This window comes from Leucopleurus acutus (genome assembly GCF_964270905.1).
Source record: "Leucopleurus acutus genome assembly, chromosome: 6".
Lineage (NCBI taxonomy): Eukaryota > Metazoa > Chordata > Mammalia > Artiodactyla > Delphinidae > Leucopleurus > Leucopleurus acutus.
In genome coordinates this window covers 100,696,730-100,713,183 of record NC_139149.1, presented here as the reverse complement: position 1 = coordinate 100,713,183, position 16,454 = coordinate 100,696,730, and the positions used below count along the sequence as shown (strand labels likewise).

Sequence of the window (16,454 nt, the reverse complement as noted above, 5' to 3'; positions counted from 1 at the left end):
GAGTGACAATGTAAGTGTCCCAGCTCTTTGTTAGGCAGTGATTTCCACACCAGGCCTCATGACAGGTGCTGCTGGCTGAGGACTGGTGCCCATGGGTAGGAGTCCTACTGGATCCCATCAGAGGGGGCAAAAAGCAGGGTTGGAAGATGGGGTCTCACAGTTCAAACAGGCTGCTTGGCCTGTCCGTTGGGGAAGAGCCATGGGCGGGGCAGTTTCTGTTAGAAGTAGTAGGGGAACAGCAGGCCTCACGAGTGACACATCCAACTGCACCCATGGCATCCGGAATGGAAACAACTTTATTGATACCTGAGAAAAAGTGCAGGAGAAACATTCCTTCTGACCACTCAGCCCGTTCCCTCGGGCCAGGTCATCTGGAGGCTGGACCAGTCCTCTCACCCTGCCCCTGAGTTTTGGGTCATTTGGGGCCTTGCTGACCAGTGCCCAAAGGCCAGAGAAGTCTGCAGCCAGAGTCTGGAGAGAGAACATCTGTAGCCGTGGCTCCTGAGGCCGGGGGCGGGACCAGCATGGCAGCCTCACTGGCCAAGGTCTAGAGCCTCTTGGGTCACAGTTCGGAGTCCGATGGAAAACAACTCCTCCCAGGGCTCCCGGATCCAGGCCAGCAGGGCCGTCAGCTGCTCCGGACACACAACATGGAGTGCCCAAAAGCTCTCCAGCCGGGACACCTGGCAGACAACCGGTAGTGAGGTGAGACTCACAAGGGCCACACCAGAGCAGGGGAGGCAGGGAAGGCCTCAGGAGGACCCACTGCCCCTCCCTGGTTCATGGCCTCTTCTCATCCCCAAGCCTGTGTCACTCCCCATAAAAGATCCTGACTCTGAGTTTTTTAAACAGAACCCAACCAGCCTTGACTGAAGGCCCCAAAAGGGCTTTCGCATTTACCACCTGGTTTCTTTAATCCTCCCTGTTTCCAGAATATCATCAGTTCTGGAGTCAATTCCAAGGAACTGCCTGGGCTTCAGTCCTGGCTCTGCCACTTGTGACCTGGGCAGCTTGGTTAACATTCCCAAGCCTCAGTGTCCTCAACTGTCACTGGACTAATAATCGTAGTACCTCCTCGCGTGGAGGCTGTAAAGATCACACGGCTGGCACACAGGCCCCAGCAGACACAAACTCCAAGTAGCCGGGTGCTTCCGGAGGGCCTCCCAGCTGACACAAGGCTGGGCTTCAAGTCCAGGGTGTTTCTGCTGCCTACAACTGCCTCCCTCCCTACTGTCCAACCCCCCCGTGACAGCCTCCCGGTTCCCCGCACCCTAATCCTCTGTGTTCCCCCCTACCTTGACTGCCCGTGGTAAGTTCCATACAGCCCGACACACACACACACACACACACACACGCACACGCACACGCACACGCACACACACACACACTGCCCCTGTCCCTCTTACACGCTCCCACACCTCGTCGTAGAAGACCAGCCGCAGGTGCTCTGGGGCCACGCGATACAGCAGCACGGAGCTCAGGCTGCTGAGTGCCTGCTGCTCCCTGACATGCACTGAAGGGCCTGGCCCGGGGGGTGGGGCCTTCTCAGAGGCTTCGCCCGATGCCGCTGGAAGAGGGGCCTCTGCCTGGGACCCTATAGGGTCCTCCTCTAACAGGTACAGGGTGGACAGAGTCAGCAACAGGGACACAGGGCAGGTAGAAGGCCCTGGAGGGAAAGAGGCAGGGTTAGGCTCGGAGGAGAAGGCCATGGAAGAGCCCAGATCCCCCGGGCAGCGTCCCAGCGCTGCTCAGAAGAGGAGGGACCACACTGAGGCAGCCACAACGCGGCCTGTGCCTCTGGGGGCCAAGGCCCCCCCTTTCCCAAACACCAGGGCTCTCCAGCCTCCAAGACCGCTGAGGCCCAAGACGAAGGGGACCTGCCTGACCACCCCACCTCCCCGTCGGAAAGGACCAGCTCTCGTCTTCACCACAAGGAAGAGGTGGAGCAGACCCAGACGATCTGGGCCCAGAAGCAAAGGTCTCTGAGCCACGGACGCCCCAGGGCACCTCCTGGCCCCTCCCAGAGGGGCCGGGAACACCAAGGCTGTTATTTGGGTAGGAAGTCCACATCCCAGCACTGAGAATTGCTACAAAGGCACGGAGAGGCGCTGGGGGGCTGGGGGGCCGGGGCGGTGGCCTCACCTTCAACCAGGAATGCCCGAAGATAGAAGAACCGGAGAGGCTCCAAGGAAGGGTCTGTCTCTAGCAACGGCCTGGGGAGAAGGCAGCAGGCCCAGGAAGGAGTAGTCAGCCAGGGGATGGGAAGTACCACGACGGGGTAGAGTGGGGAGAAGGCCAGGCCCGGGTCAGGAGGCATGGGCGCTCAGGGCCCGACCAGGGGCTTGTGGAGAGAGGGCCTGTGCTCCATGAGCAGCGTCTGGGCCTCAGCCTGGCCTCAGCCTCCTTATCGACTCACCAGAGCCGATGCTTCGGGGTCACCTCCTCCTCCGTGGCGCTGACGCTGCTCCTCCGGGTGGGGGGCAGAGACTGCAAGACATCTGGACAGAGCCAGCCAGGGACAGGGATCCCTCAAAGACTCCATCCCAACCTCTCAACACCTTCCCATCCTCTGCACTGCGGAACTTCCAAGAGGGATGGGTCCCGTTACCTGGCTGTCTCCGCTGCGGGCACCAGAGCTGGCGCTGTGGCCCTCGGCCCCCACCCCACCCTCCCTCCTCCCCCTTCCCTCTCTCACCCGTAAGCTCCTCCAGGAAGGCCCGGCAGTGCCTGGCATCTCGGGGCAGCAGGACACAGCCACCTGCCCCGGCCGCCCACTCCAGCCGCAGGCTCTGTCCTGCCAGGCCCAGCTCTATGCTACTCAGATCCTGCAGGGGAATGGCCAGGGTCGGCTGCAGCCAGCCAGCCGGAGGCCCGCTGTGGAGACAGTGAGGGCAGAGCGGCAGGAATGAGTGAGAGCATGGGGGCCCCGGACGGACCCCTCCCTGGCCATGGCCCCGCTCACTCACCAGATCTCCCCTGTCACCTTCAACACGTAGAGCCTGTGATCAGACACAACCACGAGACACAGAAACTCCCCAGGGTGCCCTGCCAACACCACTGGCACCTAAGCGGAAGAGGAAGTTGATGTGAAACAGAGAGAACTAGAGAGGCGGCTGCCAGGCTGAGGGCCAAGCTACCGGTGACCCTGCGCGTCCATCCCAGGCTCTCCATCAGCCTTGCTCTCTATCCCACAGCCCCGCCTGCACTCAGACCCACGGCAGGCTCTCAGCAGGTCTCCCTGCCTGTCATCTCGCCCCCTCCAATCCACCCTCTGACAGAACAACTGTGCCCAAACAAAAAACCAATTGCCGCTCCCCTGCTTCCAAGGCCTGTAGTGGCTCCCGCAAGACTCAGGGTCAAGTCCAAACTCCGTGGCCGACACAAGACAATGTTCCTGAATGACCCCTGCCTGCCTGTTCAGACTCCTCTCAGGACCCCCACCCTGTGGCTGTCCCAATCACGGCCAGTTCTCTCCACTAGCTACTCTCTCAGGCCTCCATGCATTTGCTGCTTCCTTGTCCTAGAACATTCTTCTCCTCCCTCCTCCGTAACTCATCCTTCAAGACTTAGTTTAGCCACCACCACAGGAAGGGGAAGCTTCCCTGGCCCACACAGCCTGGGTCAGATGCCCCTCTACGGCCTGAGCCTGATTCCAGCACCTTCACACCGCGTCACGACTGACTGCTCCTCACACCAGAGGAGAAGATGGAGGGCGAGACCCATGTACTCTAGATCCTTAGTGTCCTGCAGGGCTCAGAGCTCCACAGAGAGGGTCTGATGGCGTGGGGGATAAACAATAATGGCTGGAGACCCCAATTACTAAGCGCCAGGGGCTGCACCGGGCAGCCTGCAGACATCGGCTCTCACGTGTGCTCCACACCCCGTGAGGTAGGCGGTATCCTCCCCGTGGTAGAGGGGAGACAACGGAGACTCAAATACCAAGAAACATATTCACAGCCACACTGAGAGCAGCTGCCGGAGTTTAAACCAGAAGCCAGACCTGGAGGCTCCAGCACAACCGCCTGGACACACTTTGCTGTGGTGGAAACAGGCGGAAACCCTGGTCAGTTGGGGGCACAGGGCAGAGCCAGGCTGGCACAGACCTTGAGGCAGCACTGGAACTCCTCTTGGGCATCGGTGAACACCTCGACGTCCAGGAAGAGCCGGAGTCGGTGGTCCACAGAGCGGAGGCCACGGCGCTCAGGGGCTGGCGGCAAGCAGTGGGCCGTCAGCCTGCACCGGCCACCCTGGCTCCAGCGCCCCTCCCCCGAACATCCCCGTCTCTGTTCGCCTAGACTCACGGGGGCTGAGGCTCCAACTGTGGCGGTCACGGGAGGCCGGTGCCTGAGATGGGGCACTGCTGGCCCTGGTGCCGTAGGCACTGTGGCCAGGAGGGCCATGGACGGGGCTCGGAGACTGCGACGGGGCCGGCGATTGCTCTCCCTGCCTCCGTTTCCCACTGGGGCTTCCAGGGGACAGGAGAACCACGTGATCACTACCACAGTTTGGACACACAGCAGGCGATTCTGGGGGGAGGACAGGCACAGTCCCGTGAATCACACACACAGCACCACACCCCCTTGCTGTGCTCACAGCACTCCCTCCCCACTCCCCCATCTCCAGCTTCACAGGCTAGCTCCAGGCGCTCCCAACCCACCTGATGCCCTCTGCAGGAGTGGCTGCTGACCAATCGCTCCCCGCCCCAGTGAGGGATGAGCAAGCCCGGAGCTTCGGCCCACAACCTCAACACACCCTGCCTTCTTATCTCAGGTTGTCTCAGAGAGGGCCAAACTCAGCCAGGCCTTGCTCTGGGTCCCTCTCACAGCCTTGGGCTGGGCATACACTTGATGTCTGAAAGCCCCAAATCAACAGATAAGGGTCCGATTCCAGGCTCCATTACTTGAAGGCTGTCATCTAAGCAACTCTGACAAGTCACCTAAGCGCTCTGTGCCTGGTGCCTCATCTGTGAGACGGGGATGATGACGGTATCTATCTTAGAGGGTGGTCAGGACGAGGGAATGGAATCGGGTAAAGGTTCCAGGACACAGATCAGCGATGAGAAAGGAAACATTCTTTGAGCAGCTACAACGCACTGGGGACGTGCTAGACCCTTTGACGTTGTATCAAAACTCTCCTGAGGGCTTCCCTGGTGGCGCAGTGGTTGAGAGTCCGCCTGCCGATGCAGGGGACGCGGGTTCGTGCCCCGGTCCGGGAGGATCCCGCATGCCGCGGAGCAGCTGCGCCCGTGAGCCATGGCCGCTGAGCCTGTGCTCCGCAGCGGGAGAGGCCACGGCAGTGAGAGGCCCGCGTACCGCAAAAAAAAAAAAAAAAAAAAAAATCATACATTTCAACGCAGGTGTTACCAAACATATTTCTTTCTTCTTCAGTGTCTTCAAAGACATGGTGTTTGACTGGTCTATAATGGAAAAACCTCTCGTCTTAGAGAACAGGATGTGAAGAGATGCCACGAGGCACTACTGGGTATCAAGTAGCTCACAAGGTCAGTCAGGGAAGGACAGTCTAAGCCAACTCCCACAGCATCCTACTCAGCAGCAAGACAACCCAGCACTGCAGTGGGGGCTCAGGAGGTTTTATGTAGTTTCTGACACATTAGTCAAAAGAAGGAGGGAAAGGCTCCAAGTTATGAAAAATTAATGGGTATGTTTAAGCAGTTACAGAGACGGTATTTCCTGACTTTAAAGGGGGAAAAAGGATGTAATTTCTTTTCTTTCTTTTTTTGGTTTTAATTTTTTCTCCAGGCAGAAAAGTTGGTCCCCGCTCCTTTCTGCTCTAGGGCTCCCCCTCCCCACTCCCACCTCAAAACCATTTTCCCTGAAGCAGCAGGAGGCACGTGGGTATAGGAAGGTCAAGGGCAGGGCTGGTACCTGTCTTCCGGAACAGAGGCCTCCAGCCTTCCTCACCGTCCAGTCCCAACCTGGGCTCCTCTGGCTTGAACTCGTGGCCACAGCGCAGACACTGGAGTCTGCCGCCGGGAGGGTCCCTCGCCTCCCCAAGCTGATGCTTCCCCAAGGTGGCTGCTGGGGTCAACACAGCCAGCAGCTCCTGAAACAGGGCGGGCCAAACAGCACCGTGAGCAGGACCCCAGCCCTCGGGCGTCCAACTTCCCGCAGCCTCCTGGGCCCCACGCCAGGCCCCGTCACCTGGACAGCGGCCTGGGCATCTGGCTCCAGCACCACATAGCGACGCAACTGCCGCTCGGGGCAGATGTAGGAGAAGCGGAGAACAAGGACGGGGCCCCCAGGGCGTGGATCTGAGCCCTGCGCAGGAAGAGGGGGTCGGAGGGATGAGGGTTATACTGAGAGCGTGGAGGAAAACAAAGCTCTGGACTCCATCAAAATGCTTTTGCTGACCGCCATGCTCCAGCCCAGAAGCTCTGCTCCTCAGCCCAGCCTCCCAGGCCGCCTGGGGCCCACCTTGCCCCGCTCAGCACCCCTCCGAGGCTCTAAGCTCAGAGAGAGTGTGGGAAGCACGCTGCCCAGTGCCTGGCGCCCGACGCCATGCTGTCAGAGCCGGCTCCCAAAGAAGCCCAGCACCGCTTCCAGAAGCCCGGCTCCCATCGCTCACCTCGGGCACCGGCTCGCTCTGGGTCTGGGTCTCAGCCTCTATCTCAGCTGCCTCCAGACTCTGGAGCTCAAGCCGTTCCAGGGTTCGAGCTGCTTGGAGCTCCACCTCAAACAGGTGGCCAGCAGTGACCCAGAGAAAGCATTCCCTGCCCCGCAAGCCCTCGGGCCCCTCCAGGGGACACACCAACATGGGGTGGCAGAGCTCCACTGAGGAGAGACCAAGAGAGGGACCCTGTAAGGAGAGACAGGCAGCCAAGACTCTGCCCCTCGTGGGGTGGCCGTCCATTCCCAAGGGGTCAGCCACCCCGCACCTGGGGTCTCCTAACTCCCAGACGCGCCCCACCACTGGCCCCAGCCTCCACGCCCACCGCGCACTCACCCTCCACTCCGCGTGGCTCCTGCCCCTCCTCCTCCTCCTCTTCCTCTTCCCCTCCCTCCTCTTCCTCCTGCGGCTCCGGCTCCACCCCGACCTCCTCTGCCTCTTCCTGTGCAGACTCCGTCTCAGGGGGCGGAGGGCTGCATACAGTCTCTGGGCTCGGGGTGCCCGGACGCAGGGTGCCTAGGGCAGGGGTCCCGGAGGCCTGCAGGTGATTCCTGTACTGCAGCCAGTCACGGCCAAACCGGTCCCGGAAGCTGTTCATGAGCTCCAGCTCCCGATGCTGCTGCACAAACCACCCTGGGCAGGCGGGGGAGAGCAGCTCAGCGAGCCCGGAACCGCCACAGTCCCCGGCGGCCCCGGCCTCTTCTGAGCGTGCCCCTAAGGGTGAAGGAAAAGGGGCTGCGACGGCAGGGCGAGAGCCAGGTCAGAAGGAGCACGGCCCAAAGCGCCTTCTGTGGGACACCGTGGTCACGTGCGACTCAGAAGCACGCAGCACCTGCTGCTTTGGGAGACTGGACAGACCGAGCAGCACATTTAAGGTCCTAAGACATCCTGAAGAAACTACTTAACTCTCGTTTAACACAGCTTTTCCCAGACTGATCGGGCCACGGAATCCTTTCATCACCTGACCTCTGACATCCAACAAAAACAGTGTTCTTTGAAAAACCCTTTGATAAGTGCTGCCCAGGAGCAGTCTCTTCTCTTCCCCAGACTGAAAGGAAAGAGGAAGGACGACGAGGCCCCTCACAAAGCTCCACTCCACCAAAACTAAAAGTCCTCCCAGCCAGAGACTGGAGCGCACTGGACGGGGGCGGGGGGCTGGCGCGGGGCTAACTCACCAGCCGGGGAGGGGTCCAGAGTCCGGGGCTCCGGGTCCGTATCACTGGGTTCCGAGATACTCGCCCGCCTCACACGGACTCGGCTCTGAGGTTGGGTAGAGGGACCACATTCTATGAAAGCCAGGGGCCTGCCACCCAACCTGCCCAAAATACCCACCCACAGGCAAGGATAAGCCCTTACTTACTCCCAGTGCATTGGCTAACCAGAGCCACCATTGAGGCACCCAACCCCGGGCACGAGGCAGCCTAGGACACCGTTTACCTTAACCTTACGAACCGGGGGCTGGACCACAACGCCCCCCGACGAGGGGCTGTCACTCAAGTCAGCGCCGCCGGAGGTTTCCGTGGTACTCCCCACCGGCCGGGGCAGAGGTGGGGCCATGGGGCCAAGGCCTGAGGATGGGGAGGTCTGGCGTGGGGCAACAGGAAGGAGAAAGAGGTCGGAGCCAGGGAGCACCTCTGTCCTGCCCGAGCTCACGGAGAGACGGGCCCCACTTGCAGCTGAGCAGGCAGCCCCCTCCTGCACAGCCCTCTATTTTCCTCAGCCAGTGCCCTCCCTTCACATCCTCCCAAGTCGATTCCGCCATCATTCCCACCACACGAACCTGAAAATCAGTCAGTGACAAGGCCTTCCCATCAAGAAGGAACTGAGTGAAGATAAAAGGGGAGGGTAGTGTCGGTGGGGAGCACACGCCCTGGGGAGCCCCAAGCCAGGGCTGGGGGTCCTCCTAGCCCTGTAAGCACCAGCAGGGTCGGCGAGGGGGAACAGCATGATAGGCAGGGGGTCCGAGGCCTTGGTCCCTAGCCTAGGGATGGGGGTGGAGAGGCAAGAGGGTGCAGGGGCTGGGAGGCCTGGGCAGGAAAGGGAAGGCAGAGCAGACGCGGGAAGACCACTCACCCCAGCAGCAGCGTCCCTGGCACGGGGCGACAAGCACCGGGCGGTGGCCGCTCGGTGCTCAGGGTGGAACCACAAAGGGTTCCCCTCCAGGCAGAGCTGGGGACAGGAAGAGGAGGCTGAGGCAGGCCTTGGGCACCCCCGTGTGAGGAGGGATGCTGAGCGACTCAGCATGGCGGGGAGGGAGGGAAGGAAGGAGGGGCGCAAAGCTAGCTCCTGGGTCCTCACCTTGCGGAGCTCAGCCAGCAGCCACAGCGGCGACAGCTCCCTGTGTCTTTCCAGCAGGTTGTAGGCCACATCCAGGTGCCGCAGGTTCCGCAGCTGCTCCAGGCCTGGGGCAGGGGTGAGGGGGAGGAGGGGCATGCGGGTGAGCAAGAGTGGAGGGGGTGGGGGGCACAGCAGAAAGGCCAGCCTGGGCACATCAGACCTGCCCAAAGGCCGCATGAGAGGCTCTGGGGGCACACGGGTCCCAGGCCGCCCTGAGTCTCACACTGCCGCCGTTCCCCTCCACGTCTGCCCTGTCCTCCCCTACAGCCTGGCCGCCCCATCTCCCCCACTCACCGTGCAGGCTCTGGAGCTCATTGCCTCGTAGTATCAGGGTCCCCAGAGCAGCCCCCGAGGGTCCCATTCTCGGCACCAGACGCAGATGGTTATAGGAGATGTCCAGATGGCAGAGCTCAGACAAGTCCTGGGAGCGGGTGGGGGTGAGGAAGATTCTCTCCTTGACCAAACTCTAGTCAGGCTCCTCTGAACCCTCTTCTCGACTAGGCCTCAACCTTGGCCTATAAAGACTGCAGACTGTCAGCACAAATGATTTCGTCCCCCCCACCTCCCCCCACATTAAGGCTTGCACAAATCTACCAGTTTCTGAGAGCTCCAGAATGACAACTCCAGTCCCCTTACACTGCTGCCCAGAAAAACTCAAGGCTGCCAGAAGGATTTAGTTTGCTCCAGCCAACGCCTGAAGATAGGGCCCAGGTCTCCCAGCCTCCATGGGACTTCGAAAAGTGCCAGTTAGCAAACCAGACAGGTTTCACACAGACCAATGCCCGTTTCCTGCTTTTTGTAAATTTCCACTTCCCTGACTTCAGAGGAACTCGTCTAGAGTTTGGCCAAGGCGAGAATCTGCTCAAGCAGCTCACTCTCCGCTGAAAACGCCCACCGACACACAAGTCAAACTTGAGCTCAGTTCACGCTGAGTAGCTTGTTACTGATTAAAATAGTTTTACTACTAATCAAATATCACAAATAGTTTATTACCATTTTAACTAGTATCCAGCTTTATCTAACAGGGAGACATGGGAGAAGTGTCCTTCATCCTCACCACAAAAGCTACCCTTTTCTGAGCTAGGCACTGGGCTAAGTAACATCAGATACCGTTCACAATCATTTTAATACTATAAAAGTAGGTACTCCTAGGATGTGCACTTTACAGATAAAAAAACTGAGAGACTAACTAATTTGTCCCAAATCACACAGGGATAGGAGTTGAGATTTGAACACTGCTTTGTCTTATGCTGGAATCTGTGCCTCCAAACAGTATCACCTCCCAGAACGTGGCTCCAAGGGGGTTAGGGGCCTGGGGGTGAGGGCAAGGGCAAGGTGGGAGCAAAAGAGTCCAGGAGAGAGGGTCAGAGCAGAACAATCAGAGGCCCCAGTGGCTGGGGCCAGCCAGGCTGTTCCTACTCACCATCAGGAAACCCTCACAGTCCTGGACCTGATTGTGGCTCAGGTTCAAGAAGCGCAGAGCTGACAAGAGACGCTGAGGGAGGATGGGAAAAGGAAGTGGAAAATGGGACGCCCCCAGGCAGCCAACTGGCCCTCCTCCCTAAGGGCCCATCCCTGTCGTTCCCCAGCTCCCCAAAGCCCCTCTGAGGCTCACTCACCAGGGAGCTGTCTAAGGCAGTCAGAGTGTTGTAGCTGAAGTCGGCAGAGAGCAGAGCCAGCCAGGGCAGGGCAGAGCAGAGGTCACCACCGCAGGCTGAAAGGAGCTCCTGCGCAGGCAGGCAGGTGCTGTTACCTCCACTCTCCCCTCCCTACCATGCCAAGACCACGCTCTATCAGCCGGCCGTTCATTCACTCTTTATACACTGAACTCAGTCTGGAGATGAAGACTTAAAGAAAGCCCAGGGCCCTGTCCCCAAGGAGTTCACTGTGGGCAGAGCGGGGAGGCAGACATGAGGATATTGCATACAATATGCTAGGTGTGACTGTAAACATACGGACAGGCACAGAGTGCTGCAGGAACACAGCAGAAGAAGCAAGGACACTGGGTCCAGAGGGAGGTGGGAGGCAGGAGGCAGGGAAGGCTGCAGAGAAGGGGGAACCCCAGAGCTTGGTCCTCCACGTCCCTCAGGACAAGGCATCCACGTTCACCCCTCACCCTCCTCACCTCTAATGCCTGGAGGCTCCTGCTGCAAATCAGGGTCTCCAGCTGGGAATAGATGGAGCGGAGGCCATGGAGGCAGTGGAGGGGGACACCTCGGAGCTGGGGCAAGGGAAGGGAGGGAGGGAGGAAGACTGAACTTCACAGAAGACAGAGGTCTCATCCCCGCCTCCCAACAGGGAGGCAGGAAAAGATGACGAAGCCACCTATGGTTCAGGGCAGCATTAAGTGGATGAGAGTGGGTGGCACAGCACTGCAGAGCAACCAGCACACTCAGGTCTGCCCCCGACACCCCACCAAAAGAGGCCACATCTCTTTCTCTGCCCCAAATGGCTGCTCATGCTGGGTTTTGTGCACCGACATCCCCCAACACCCCATACCTCCAGCTGCCGAAGGGACTTGAATGGAAAGATTTTGATGGGCCCTGGGAGGCCAAGACCTGGGACATGGACCAGCTAACAAAAAAAAAAAAACACTCAGGTCACTGAGGCCCAGCACATGTCCGTTTCCTTGGCCTCTCTTCCCTAGCACGGCCAAGCACAGCTCTCACCTCATCTGAATCCGGGCCCTGCAGACTTCGTGCACTCATGCCGTACCCCCAGCCCCGCCTCCACTGCTCTTTTGGGCTTTTTGTATATCCTACCCCATTCCCACCCCAGAACCTTGAGTGAAAGTGTTTTCTGCAGCACGTCGAAGAGGAACTGAAGCTGGAGGATGACGGGGGAGTCGGCGGGGTGGGAAGGCAGAGCCACAAAGCCTGTCTGGCCAGGGCCCCATGGCCCCAGGTGCAGCTCAAATACGTGGTTCAGCTGCTGCAGTGCGGCAGTGAGCAGGCTCAGGGTGCTACGGCCAGACAGGACCGCATCCCCTGCAGGGAGAGGGGCAGACAGGAGGAGCACATAAGAAAAGGCTCTTTCCTTTTATTCTAAGACTTGTGACCCCAGCATACACCCACTCCAACCCGTACTGTCGATCCTCCACTACAGGATCAAATTTTTTACCTCTTCCTTGCTCAAAAGTCTTCAACGGCTCCCCTCTACCTTCAGAAACTCCTAACTTTTCAGCCTGATATAGCAGACTGCTTCGCTACAAGACTCCAACTTTTCTAAATATTCCTTCACCTTCTACTCAAAAGAGCCGGGCCTACTCACAGTGCTGGAAATACAGTCGACTTGGTTCCCAGCTTCCTCATTTTCTGACACACCCCCTTCCACTCTGCCCAGCTTGAGACGTACCTTCTCTCCCGGAAGCTTTCTCAACACACAACACTGCTGAACTTTTCCCCATAATCACTCATTTTACATTAAAGTTGATTGCTTTATCTGTATTTTTTTTCTGATTGCAAAAGTAACATGCACACTTACAGAAACTTTCAAACAACACTAAAATGCATGTCATGGAAATAATCACCCTACAGCACTAAGGTATTGTTATTGCTCTCCATGTTAAAACTGCTTTCTCCAATGAGACTCTCATCCTTGAGGGCATCTTTGGTATTCATTACTGCAACTAAAAAAGTACAACTACAAGGTAGGCAAAGGGAATTTGTTTTAAGTTTTTTGAAAAAATAAGGATTGACGAGAAGGATTTTGCAGAAATAGTACAGACAGGTCCCGCATACCTTTAAAATTTAATCCCCAATGGTTATATTTTATATGGAGTACAATATCAAAACCAGGAAATTGGCATTGGTACAATGTGCATATATAGATCTATGCTATTTTGCTACATGTAGATTCCTGTAACCACCACTACAATCAAGATACAAATCTATTCCATCACTGCCACACTCTCCCTCCTGCTACCTCTTTAGTCACTTGTGTCCCTGCACGTGCACGCATGCACGCGCACACACACACACCATCAGCCCTAACCCCTGGAACCAAGTCAGATTTCTGCTGAATTATCAAATTCTACAACCTTGTATGAAGGATTTTCTATGTACTAAACACTGAGGAGATACAGACAAGGTTCAAGGATTCTCCCCACACTCAAAGAGCCTCCCAGTCTACAAGCGGAGATAAGACATATGCACAGTTAATACTACAAGCCAGAAAGTAAAAACGCTATAGAGATTCCACAGATACCATCAATAGGAGTGCAGAGTGATGGAAGGCAGCTAACGTTGAGTAATATGTGCCAGACATATGTTACTTCATTTAAATGTCATCAGAATCTCCTAAGAAGCACTGTTAACACTCTCTTACAAATAAGGAAATTGGGCTTAAAAGAAGAATCTCGATTGAGATCATACAGTTGGTAGGAAGTTGTCCATCTGATTTCAAAGCCAGGACTTGTTCTACCACAACTAATGCCATCCATTACTGAACAACGACTATGGCTCCACTGTGCCCAGGCTCCGAGGAAAGAAATTATAATAATTACTACCAATTTTGAGCACTTACTATATATGCAATCGTTGTTCTAAATGCTTTATGTGAATTAAAATTAATCCCCATAGCAACCTTTAAGATAAGTACAATCATTATGTCGTTCTGCTGGTGAGGAAAAGTAAGGCTCAGAAAACTTAAACAATTTGGTCAAGTTTGAAAGACTTGGGATTCCAACCCAGGTGGGTCTGACTTCAAATCTCGTGCTTTTAATTATGCTAAACTTAGTGCTTTGCCACAGAACGAGGATTATGACCAGTCCTTGGTCTCGAGGGGCTTACGGCCAAGTAGCCATCACTTCCCTCTGAGAGTATCAGAGAACGCATGAAGGAAGTGGCACTGGCGTTTGGCCTCGAAGGATGGCTAAGGTCTAGACTGTCAAAGACAAAGAACAACAGAACGAACAAACCCCAGAGGAGTAAAGAAATGAATTCTTCGACACCCAAACCCTCGGAACCCTAAACAGCTGTAACCCCATGACTCTTACGGGGCGTGTCCCTGGAAGGTAGGAAGTACCCCATCTCGCCCCAGCCCAACCGGAAGTCTACTCACCGGACTCACGCAGCAGCCCAGCGAGCTTCCACACCAGGGAGTCCCGCGGGGCGGTAGTCATGGCCACAGGACGCTGGGGGCGGAGCCTGAACAAAGAGGAAGCGGAAGAGCTTCAGGTGGGTGGTAGTGCCAAAAGGCCAAGACGTCCGCGCAAACCGAGGCCTCGCGGAGAGAAAAACAAACCAAAAAGAGGGCGAGTAAGAGCTCCTCCTTGGTGCCCTTTCAAGGAGCATAAGGTCTGGCCAGCCAGACTGAGCTTTCTGTATAATCCTGCCACCAGCTCTTCAGCCCGGCGCCTATCAATAATGGGCAGGAAGTCCCGCCCCGGAAGAAAGGCGCGCGGGAGGGACGGCCGTAAAGCAGGCCTCCGCTGCCGGAAACCACGCCCTAAGTCGTGCGAACGTGTCGGATGGGGGGCGGTGCCCGCTGGTTCTGTCGAGGGCGGGCCTTCTGCGGTGGCAGCTGCTTGAGCCCAGACCACTGCTGCGAGTTGGGCCTCCGTCGACCGTGCCCAGCTGTGGGCTCCGCACGTCCTGAGACGCCCGCTGGGCTCGGCGGTGCTCCTCCGAGCCAGTGAGGAAAATCTGACTCCTTGTTTGCAGACTGGGTGGGGAAGCAAAGTTTAGAGAAAAGGAATTTTCTGTTAGTAAGAAAAAGACTCGTCCAACGTGAACACTCCTTTTTCAATTAAAGGAGAGCATGTCCGCCATGGAGGGACTTTTTTTGACATCTGTGTGAAAGAGCTGGAGCTGGCGGAGGTGCCATCTCTGGGGTTTCTTTGACAGTTTTTACTTAATCTCGCTCCAGACTCGCTTTTCTTTTTTCCTTCATCAATATCGGGCTCTCTCATTAGCGATTGTTAGCCCTCCACGTGCACCTCGTCCTTTGTTTTTTGTTGTTGTTGTTGTTTTTACTTTGTTTTCTAACACCTGAATTTAAAAGTTGTTATTGTTTCGGGATTGAAAATGAGAAAACGGATTCACAAAGCTTAGGTTACTTGGGAAGGTCGTTCAATTAGTAACCGATATTGCTGAGACTGCCAAGTTCCCCGTTGTAGCTTTCACCTGGCTCCCGGTCAAATAACAGACATCGACTACAGAATTAGATTAAGAATAATGTCTCTTAACAGAATTTCTTGTTTTCAAGGAGGCTTTGTTTGTTTGGTTGGGTTTTTTTAATGTAGTGCCCAATTTTCTGATTTATTTTCAAAATGAATCGTAAGCCAGTTGAGAGTAGGAATAAGGAATAAGGTCATAGGCATCTTTATCCCAAGTTGCAAAATTTGAAGGATCTTCTTTTCTGAAGACAAATTATTTGAAATGGCAAGTTATGCCACTAAAGCACACAGTTTGGCGACTATGGCATACTTTGTGTGGTCTGAGCCCAAGCCCTAAAAGGCAGTGAAAGGGACTACGAGGAAGCACGTCATGATCAGCGAAGCAGTATACAAATATGAAGTAAAAGTAGGACCTCGATATATATATATATATTTATTTTTTTTATTGGAGTATAGTTGCTTTACAATATTGTGTTAGTTTACCCTGAACAGCAAAGTGAGTCAGCTATACCTGTACATATATCCCCTCTTTTTTGGATTTCCTTCTCATTTAGGTCACCACAGAGCATTGAGTTCCCTGTGTTCTACAGTAGGTTTCAATATATTTTTGTTGAATTATTAATCCCATAAGGGTGATGATTGTCAGTCCCTGTTTAGCAATTGCCTGGAACCCGGGAGGGCGGGTTCTCCCATACTGTTACTGCTAATTCTATCCTTTTTAGACAAGAAGAGACAGATTCTTTTGATGTTTCTGACATTGTAGTGCTTTGAAATCAATTTCAGAGGTGCCTCACCAGCCCACATCATTTTTCACCATTCACGTGGGTAGCTCCTATAGCCATATTTGTTCTGCATCCCCTTGAATGTAAAAGGGGGACAAAAAGCAGCAAAGAAAGCTGAACTACAGAGGGAGAGGAAACCATCTCCTGAGAGAAGCAACAAGAAGAGACCAAGCAGTTCTTTTCTCCAGCCCTGTGTGAGGCCCACTCCCCTTTCTGCCCTTGGCCTGCAGGGCAGGCCTTGGCCACCTTCCAAAGAATTCTCCCCACCCAACCCCATTTTTTTTCCCTAAGTTAGTTTGAGTGTATTTCTGTAAAGTGCTACCATAAGGACCTGGACTAAAACAAAACCTTTGCAAAAACTTAAAGTCTGAAAGGGAAAAAAATTATCCGTTCACCATAACAGAAAAAGAGAGAACCTAGAACATTTTGAGAAATATGCCATATATATATGAAGAAAACTGGAGAACTTTAAGGACATTAGAAATGACCTAAGTAATTGAAAGATAACATGTTCCTGATGAGAAGATTCAGTATTATAATGATGTCAATTTAATGCAATTTCCATCAGAATTTCAGTGGGAAGATTTTGG

The 16,454-nt window shown here is 55.4% G+C and overlaps 1 protein-coding gene across 1 annotated transcript; it reads right to left on the bottom strand.

Annotated features, from left to right (window-relative positions):
• Positions 1–361: 361 nt before the first annotated feature.
• Positions 362–14,119, bottom strand: STK11IP (serine/threonine kinase 11 interacting protein). Its single transcript, XM_082841153.1, has 24 exons — positions 14,026–14,119; positions 11,746–11,951; positions 11,464–11,538; positions 11,090–11,185; positions 10,584–10,691; positions 10,388–10,459; positions 9,259–9,385; positions 8,926–9,029; positions 8,701–8,796; positions 8,408–8,449; positions 8,065–8,211; positions 7,803–7,887; positions 6,964–7,260; positions 6,586–6,791; positions 6,162–6,278; positions 5,886–6,063; positions 4,302–4,526; positions 4,104–4,207; positions 2,967–3,064; positions 2,696–2,874; positions 2,417–2,498; positions 2,143–2,213; positions 1,419–1,666; positions 362–683 (listed from the first exon to the last, which is right to left on the bottom strand). The coding sequence occupies exons 1-24, from the start codon at positions 14,084–14,086 to the stop codon at positions 534–536; spliced, it is 3,174 nt and encodes a 1,057-aa protein (XP_082697279.1). The 5' UTR covers positions 14,087–14,119; the 3' UTR covers positions 362–533.
• Between the last annotated feature and the right edge of the window lie 2,335 nt (positions 14,120–16,454).

Coding starts and splice junctions, on each gene's coding strand:
- STK11IP (XM_082841153.1), bottom strand. CDS start 14,086: ATGACTACCGCCCCGCGGGACTCCCTGGTGTGGAAGCTCGCTGGGCTG. Junction 11,539..11,745: donor AGAAAACACTTTCACTCAAG/GTTCTGGGGTGG, acceptor TTTTTTTGTTAG/CTGGTCCATGTCCCAGGTCT. Junction 7,888..8,064: donor CCCCGGTTCGTAAGGTTAAG/GTAAACGGTGTC, acceptor ACCCAACCTCAG/AGCCGAGTCCGTGTGAGGCG.